This window comes from Pezoporus flaviventris, unplaced genomic scaffold, assembly GCF_033815535.1.
Source record: "Pezoporus flaviventris isolate CSIRO_AGI_PZ_B2104156 unplaced genomic scaffold, CSIRO_AGI_Pfla_v1 ptg000148l, whole genome shotgun sequence".
NCBI lineage: Eukaryota > Metazoa > Chordata > Aves > Psittaciformes > Psittacidae > Pezoporus > Pezoporus flaviventris.
Window position 1 is genome coordinate 96,529 of NW_026892696.1, and position 8,388 is coordinate 104,916.

Below are 8,388 nucleotides of genomic sequence, written 5' to 3' on the forward strand. Positions count from 1 at the left end.
GAGCCTTCGATCCCAGTATTGGACCCCCTCCAAGTAAATCAGAAATCCTCCATCAAATCACAAATCCAACCAGAAATCTGTCCCTCGAATCAGAAATTCCCCCCCCCCCCAAAAAAAAAAATCAGGAATGCCCCCAAAATAATCAGAAATCCCCCCAAATCAGAGCCTTTTCCCCCAAAATTGAACCCTCCCCATCAAATTGGACCCCCCCTGCAAAAACCAGCCCCTCCTTCAAATAAATCAGATCCCCCCACTCCAAAATACGAGGTTCCCCCCCCCAGTAAGGAGTCTGGAGCCGAGTGACCCTTCCGCTTTATCTCTTGGATACTCTACATAGAAAACGGGGTGACGGGGGCTGCCGCCGCCCCCCCTTTTACAATATAATAAAGAAAGTCATAAAAATAATACCCCCCCCCCTTTTTTTTCCTTATTATGTGCACAAAAATGGACCTTTTCTTATGTTCTTTCATGCACCGTTTCGTTAGCACCATGTGAGGAGGCTCCGGAGCGGGACGGGGACCCGGGAGACCAGGATCCAGGGATGGGGAAGGGGGTTTCGGGGGGTCCCGGTGATTGGGGGGGGGCCCCGGAGCTCAGCAGCCGCCGCAGCTGCGGGCGCAGGAGGCGACGACGGTTTGGCAGAGCCCACTGGTGGCCATCACCCCACACTTGGAGAACTTGTCCCGGCACAGGTCGGCTGCGGGAGAGGGGGAATCAGCCGGGAATGGTGGGAAAACAACGCGCATCCCATTGGGATGTCATAGCCCACAAAGGGGGGGGGGGGGGGCAGCCCCTTCGATAATGCAGCCCATGGGGTGCGATTTGGTGGGGTTGTTGGGATTATCCAGCCCGCATCACCGTGGGATAAAGGGGATCGGGATGGGAATGAGCCCATCCTTACCTCGCAGCAGCTCTTCGTGGGCGCACACGGTGCGGACGCAGATCTCCTTGTTGATCACGTAAACCCGGCGGAGGCTGGATGAAGGGGTTATGGGGTTGGTGTCAGTGAACGGGGGGGTCCCCAAAATAGAGGGGTTAGGGAAGCTCCCCCCCCCCCCTTCCCATCCCTGCTCACCTGTAGAAGCAGATCTCATTCAGGCATTGCTTGCAGGGCTTGTGCACGGAGTAGAGCCTGGTGCAGGGGTATTGCTCCTCCCGGCAGTCTGCAAGGAGAAAAGGGTAAATCCATAGGGATGAGGCCTGACGCCCTGGGGACGGGCTCAGCCTCCACTCAACTCTAACCCAGTGCTCTCCCAGTCCTCATCTTCAACCCGGGGTGTGAGAGTGGAAGCGCATCCTTACCCCAGCTGGGATGAAAGGCAGGATGAACCCCCCCAGGTGGGGACCAGGGAGGGGGGACAAGGACTCACCAAGGGGTCCTGGCTCCGTGGGCTCAGTCTCGGGGACAGCAGCTGTGGGGAGATTGAATGGGGGGGACACGGGACAGACGGACACGACATTTAGGGATGGAGCAGAGCATCTTTGCCTGGGTTTTGGGGCTGGAGCATCCTTATGGTGGTACCCACCTGGGGTTGGAGCCGGCACGACTTCCTGCTGGGATTGCTGCTGGGACTGGTACCGAAACTGCTCCTCAGGGGCACGGGGGGTGACATCTGCAGGGAGAGGGACAGTGCGGGCACCCCCCAAAATCCTGCTCCCCCCCATCCGCCGTCCCGCAGGGAAACCACTTACCGTGATAGTCGTAGTAATCCTGAATTTCTGGGGAATAAAACGGAAAACAGCAGGGGCTGAGGGTGGGATTTAGGGACAAAACACCCCCCATCAGGGCCAGTTGAGCCATGATCCCCCCCCCCCCGTATCTGCAGCCAGTCTGAGTGATGGGAGAACCCCCCCCAGCCACCCCAGGAATGGGGCAACATCCCACGGCAGGGGGGTAAAAATAAAGCCTTAATGAATAGTTGGTAGAAGGGGACAGGAGAAGAACATCTACAAGGAGAGAGGTGGGAGTGGGTTGGGAGGAGGCTGGAAGTGTCAGGAGGAAAGGGATGGAGCAAAGAGCATTGAAGAGGCATCAGATTGGTGGCGTTAGCCAGAGGAAGCAAAAAGAGGGAGGAAAAGGAGCAGGAGGGAGGTGGGTGAAGCCTCTCCCGGGTCAGGGAGCTCTAACCTGATTGCTGGTCGTACTGGGAATATTGCACCGGCTCGGGGTAGGTGATGCCTTCAAACCTGCTGTACTGCGCCTGGACCAGGAGCGCTGCTGGGATGCAAGAGCCAGGGGGGAAGCATCACTTAGAGGGGCACAGGCACCCCCAGCCCGAATGGGGGGTCCCTGCTCTGCCTCCACCTCTCCTCCTTTGCATCATCCCCCAAAATACCATCCCAGAGCTGTCCTTAGGGACACGCTGCCTGGAGAGGAGGAGGGAGAGGAAGGTAGGATGCTCACTGATGGGGGAGCTGTGATTCCTGCCTTGTCCAGGCACAGCTGGGGATGATCCCAATGTCTTGCAGCACCTGGGTACCAGGACCCTGCCCATCCTGCATCCAGCTGACCCCAGTGATGCTCCTGACACCCCGGGCATCCCCTATAACCCTTATGGAGACCCTGGGAGCTAATCCAGCCACGGATCCAGGGGGGAAAGTGGTGTTCAGAGGCCACTGTGCATGAGATGATGGGATCACACAGGCAGAGTGCTGCTGGAAGCGGGGATCAGGTCACCCCCATCCCCAGGGCAGGGCAGGGATGCCCCATGGTCTATCTAGATGCCGCATCCCTCCTTATCCTCCATCCATCAGCAGTGGGAATGATGCTGGGATGGGACTTATCTTCTCTGCCCACTCTCCCCCATGCTGCCCCCTCCTTCCTAGGCTCCTTCGGCCTCAACTGCTTAATGTTTTCCATCTGCTCCCTACCCTTTGTGTGGAGCTGGTTTCACCCAAAGTTTTCCTGGCTCCCGGCTCCGTCGCCTCCCTCCTTGTTTCCATCCCGCCTTTGCCAGCCCCTCCGGGGGTCACCAATCACCACTTCTCTGGCTGTTATCCCAGCCACCTCCATGTCCCCAAGCAGGAGGGATGCGCTTGGTGCCAGACCCCCGGTACCCCGCACCCTGAAGCATAAAGAGGAGCCTAAACTGAGGGTTGGGGCTAGTTTTGGGGTGCAGGAGGCGATGGGGCGATGCTTGCCCCATATGGCTGCAGCGCCCAAGGGTGGCTCCTGGGGTCGCCTCGCCTTGGGGACACTCACCTGGCACACACAGCAGGAAGAGCCCGAGCGCTCTCATCCTGACAGCAGCGATGGAGGGGCAGCGCGGGCCGGGATGCAGCCGGAGTCTGGATGGGGCCGAGGGGACAAGCAAAGGGATTAGGGAATAGGGGACACAGATCCCAGACCCCTCCAGTCTCCATTCCCTATAGCAGCCCCCCCCCCTCCCGGCTCGTTGTCCTCGGGAATTGGCTCAAAAACCCACCCAAACCCCAGGAAAATGAAGAAACCTCCCCAAAACCGGGCTTCCAGCGGGAATTGCAAGGACCAAACCCTCAAAGATCCCGCGGGCAGCATGAGGGGGGATGAGAAATGCTGGAATGTCTGAATCACTGCCATGGGGGGGGGAGTCTGGATCCCCCCCAGTCACTTGGGGTTCCATGCCCGGGATTTTCAGCCCTGCTCCTCGGGAAAGGGATTATCTGGGGGGTCCCCGGTGCTGGGGGATGCTCTGTGTGCTTGGGAATGCCCTAAATCCAATGGGATGTGGAGATCCGGGGAGGGAAAAACCCGCTTGCAAGAGAAATCCCGCGCTGGGGGTGGCAGCTTTGGCTGCTTGCGGCTTCCCAGCACTTCCCAAGCGAGATTCCATGTCAAGGTCTGTCTGCCCTGGCGGGAGCACGGACCAAAGCCGGCTGTGCCGGAACCCCGGTCCCAGTGGTGGCTGGTGGGGACGCCGGCGCAATTCCCATCATCCCAAACCAGCTCCAGGGGGGAAAACTGGGGGGAAAAAAGGAGAACTTCTCCCACAAAGCTCCTTTAAGATCCAACTGAACGTGTTTGGCTGCTGGGAATGGAGCACGGCGGCTTTCCTGCTGCGCCGGGATGGAGAATCCCTCCCGACACCCCCCCCCGGGAGCAGGGAAACTGAGGCACGGGTGGACATGACCAAACCCATTGGTATCCATTGGTGTCTTGCTCCTGGTGCTGGGAGGAGCACCAGGAGGGTCCCGGACCCCACCAGCTCCCAGCTGGATGCAGCATCCGGGATGGGAATGTGGCTTCCCCATCCCTGCTGGGATTGAGACCACCCTGGGGAAGGTGGGGTCAGTGGGACCATCATTAGAGCATGGCAGCTCCTTATGACCATGTCCTCACCATCACCTTCTGGTGAGCGCATCCTGCACCATCGCCACCATGTAACACCTCTTAGGGACCACATCCTGCACCATCGCCATCCTGTAACACCTCTTAGGGACCACATCCTGTGCCATCACCATAGTGTCGCACCTTCTGGCCCCCATGTCCTCAAGATCACCAAAGTATATCTTGTAGCGACCAGGTCTTCACCATCACCAGAGCACAGCACCTTCTAGAGACCGTATCCTGCACCATCAGCGAGGCGCAGAACCTTCCTGTCCTCACCATCACCAAAGTGTGGCATCCTCGAGGGACATTGTCCTGCACCATCACCGTGGCGTTGCACTTCCTAAGGACCAATCCTCACCATCACCAAAGGCAGCACCTTTTAGTGACCACGTCTTGAGCCGTATCCAGTGCTGCACCTCGAGATCATCAAAGCACAGCATCTTCTAGGGATGTTGTCCTGCACCTTCTAGCCACCACATCCTCACCATCACCAAAGCACCTTCTAGCACGGAACTATAGAACCAGCCAGGTTGGAAAAGCCCTTTAAGCTCATCAAGTCCAACCTTTACCCCAACGTTGCCAAGGCCACCACTAACCCATGGCAAAATGCAGCTGCCACAGTTGCATCTTTTGGGCACCGCATCCTCTTCCATCCAGACAACTGATTCCAGACCCTTCCCAGCTTTGGGAAAGCCACACAGTTGGTCCCTGCCTGAGCTGGGATCTGATAACCAGGAGTACAGTAACCAAGAGTTTGGTGGGTGCCAACCAAAGCACCCAGCCTGCCTCCAACACCAACCCATGGCTGCACCGTGGTGGGATGTGGGACCCTGCAAGCCCCATCTGCTTCCCACTGCAATGGAAGCCTCAGACCCGGGTTTAACCCAGGCTAATTGTGTCTTGGGATTAAAGGGATTGCACAGGGATGAGTGGGATCATGGCACAGATCTGGGTTTGGTGGGTGCTTGGAAAGGGACTGGAGGCTTTATCAAGCTGCTTAGATCCTGTCTTGGATCTGGGTCCTGGCCAGGATCGGATGGGTACAGGGAACCAGGGGAGCCTGGGGCTACCTCAAGGTGCCAGAAAGGGAATGCAGATGCCCAGCCCGGCTTTTGCTGGGTGCCCGGATACTGGAATCCTAAGGGATGCTGGCACCAACATCCTGCAGCCCCAAATCACCTGGTGCCGTGTATCCCACTGGGATAGCCTGGGGCAAGGCTATGGGGCAGATGGATGCCCACCTCCAGAGGCGTCCCACATCATCCTCCCATCACTCCATTGCTCACAGAACCACAGAGTGGTTTGGGTTGGAAGGGAGCTTAAAGCCCATTCTGCTCCAACCCCTGCCCCGGGCAGGGACCCCTTCCACTGGAGCAGCTTCCTCCAAGCCCCTGTGTCCAACCTGGCCTTGAGCACTGCCAGCAATGGGGTGCTGGCACAGAACCCGGAGCCAAGGCTCCAAGGATGCAGCCCCACAGCTCAGGATCACCCCCCCCCCCCCCCCCAGCCCCTTCATTCCCCAGCACCGTCTGCAGCGTCCGCGGCCTCTCTCGAGGCCCAATTCCCCCTGAATTCCCCCCAAACACGGAGCTCTTGGAGCGAGCCCGCACGGCTTGGCCGGGAGCGGGGACAGTCGGGTCACGTCTGCCCTGGCCTCCTCTCCTCCTGCTTGAGGCCGTCGGAGCACCCAGCACCACCCCCAGAGCCCCCCGGCAGCGATGCTGGGGGTCACCAACACCGTCCTCACCCCCCAGGTGCCCAAAGAGCAACGGGGCCACCACCTCCTCCTCCTCCTCCTCCTCCTCCTCCTCCTCCTCCTCTCCCTCCTTCGCCTTTCCCCCCCACCAGCACCAGTGAGGGGAGGGGGGTGATGCCCCAGGTCCCCTCCCCAGCCCCATTCCCCTCCGTGCAGGGGTCCAGCGGCTCCAAGAGCGCCAGATGTTGCTGCAACTGCACATCTGGGAACAATCAGCCCCGAAGAAAGAACACCACAGCCTCGCTCTTTCATTCTGCTAAACCCCACCTCCCCCCAGCCGTTCCCCCCTCCCCCAGCTCCCTTTTTTTTTTCCCTTTTTCCTTTCTTTCCTTTTTTTTTTCTTTTTTTTTTTTCTTTTCCCCAAGCTCTCCAGTTGCCAGAGGGTGGGAGAACAAAGGGAATAGAAAAGGATTCACTTTAGAAGGGGGGGGGGGGGCTTTAACCAAAGGTAAAACCCAGCCCTTCTTTCCCCCCCATTCCCATTTTCACACATCGCGGTTTCATTTGGGTCCCGTTCCCACCCGGGGCACACACACAAAATGCATGGAAATACTGAAATATCCCTTTCCTACAGCCTCATCCCAGGAGGGAAAGAGGAAAAATGCCGTTCTCTTCAGGCATTGTGGGAGTTTGAAACTTTGGGAAGCGGTTAAAAATCGACTGAAGTGGTTAAAAATCTACTCCATCAGCTGTCAGGCTGCAAAAATGCCCCCCCCCCCCCCCCCATGGCTGGCGGCTTTTTAGCACCCCAAAAATGAGGTGGGTTTGCTTTGTATGAGCTTAAAAGGTTGGAGCAGCTTTTCCGAGCCCCGCTGATGGAGTTTTAAGGAGGTTTCAGAAGCACCAAAGATGGGGTTTGGTCCCGTGGGGTGCTGGGGGGATGCGGGATGCAGGGGTTGGGATGGGGGGGTCCCTCCCGCCTGGTCCTTACCTCTCGCGGTGTCGGTGCTGGCTCTGCCCTCGGCCGGGTCCCTTCTCGCGCTTCCCAAAACTCCGAAATGAGTTAAAAGCCTAAAAAACAACCCAAAAAGCAAAGCTCCTACCTCCAACATGGGGGATCCGCTGGGTCCTAATGCCACACCTGAGCCGGCCCCTTCCTCCGCCCCAACGGCTGCCTGTGAAGGAGGGGGATAAGAATGAAACCAAACTGATCAATAAGAGCACAGGGATGCAGTGGTCATCAGGGATAGGGATTGGGTTTTCCCAGGTGGATGAGTTTGAAATGGATTTAATGCTACTTTGATTGTGAAAGCAAGGAGGGAGGAGGATTTTGTGCAGCACCGAGCACAGTTTAGGCTGGGTTTTGTGCTGCTGTGGGGTGGGGGGAACGAAGGGGTCGTGTCAAAGCATTGCTCCATGATCCCGGGTGTCTGGGGGAAACGGAGATAAACCCCCAAAACTGGGATACCGGCACCCCAGAACACTCCTCACTCCATGCTTGGCATTAGCGCTCCATCTCCCACTGAAGCAGCGAGGATGCTGCAACCCCGCAGCGGATTTAAAGCTTTATCCCAGGATGAAGGGAAAATAACTCAAGAATTCCCTGTTTTCCCACCCCGTCGGAGGATGCTGGAGCTGATCCGCAGCCCCTGTGTGGTGCTGGAGCCAGCACTGCTGACCGTGGGGCCCTCTTTCCCCCGGCTTGCTGGCGGCTTTCCGCAGCACACAGGATGCCGGCTGCATCCCAGTGAGGCCAGGGATGCTCCATAAACCCCCTGATCCTGGGGGGGGAACAGAACCAGCACTGGGAGGGGGGGGAATCCTGCACATTTTAGGGAGTTCTAAGCCAGCAATGGAGCAAACAGAGAGCGCTCGAGGGCTGGGGTGGAAGGAGAGGATCTCTGGAGATGTGGATGAGCAATGGGGAGGATGATTGCACCCATTGCACCCACTGCACCCACAGGCACTCGCGCCAAGGTGTGAGCACAAAGGGGATCTGATTGCTCTAAAACCAGTTTCAGACTAGAAAGGGGGGGGGGGGGGGGGGTAAGGTGCTCCCATCTCCTGTCAAACCTGGTTTTCCAGGCTGGAGGATGGATGAAACCACCACAAAGACTCCAAACACCCAAAAGCTGCTCCCATAAAGCTCCTGCTTGTCCCGAACCCCAGCCCTGTCCCTGTCCCCAGCCCTGTTAACCTCTAACCAAGGGCAGGAGCTGCCTGTTAATCATCAAAGAGACTTTGCAACCCCCCGGGCAGGAGCAGCCAAGCAAAACACCCCAGGGAAAAGGGGAAAACCAGGGGGGCAAAGGGTCCCCTTTTGCTCTCCCAGTGACCAAGCCCAGGGCTCGGGGGCCTGTGTGTGTTTTGTGTGCGTTTCCAA

At 58.1% G+C, this 8,388-nt stretch overlaps 1 protein-coding gene across 8 annotated transcripts; it reads right to left on the reverse strand.

Moving 5' to 3' along the window:
* Positions 1-295: 295 nt before the first annotated feature.
* Positions 296-7,353, reverse strand: MFAP2 (microfibril associated protein 2). Of its 8 annotated transcripts, none has more exons than XM_061479366.1 (9): positions 6,997-7,353; positions 3,203-3,288; positions 2,129-2,218; positions 1,693-1,719; positions 1,527-1,613; positions 1,371-1,412; positions 1,076-1,163; positions 902-975; positions 296-697 (listed from the first exon to the last, which is right to left on the reverse strand). In XM_061479366.1, exons 2-9 carry the CDS (start codon positions 3,237-3,239, stop codon positions 594-596), a joined length of 549 nt encoding a protein of 182 aa, XP_061335350.1. In that variant the 5' UTR covers positions 3,240-3,288; positions 6,997-7,353; the 3' UTR covers positions 296-593. The 8 variants fall into 8 exon arrangements, with proteins under 8 accessions (XP_061335350.1, XP_061335356.1, XP_061335351.1 ...); XM_061479372.1 differs by having other exon boundaries at positions 2,129-2,215; positions 7,109-7,352; XM_061479367.1 differs by having other exon boundaries at positions 7,109-7,352.
* Positions 7,354-8,388: the final 1,035 nt, after the last annotated feature.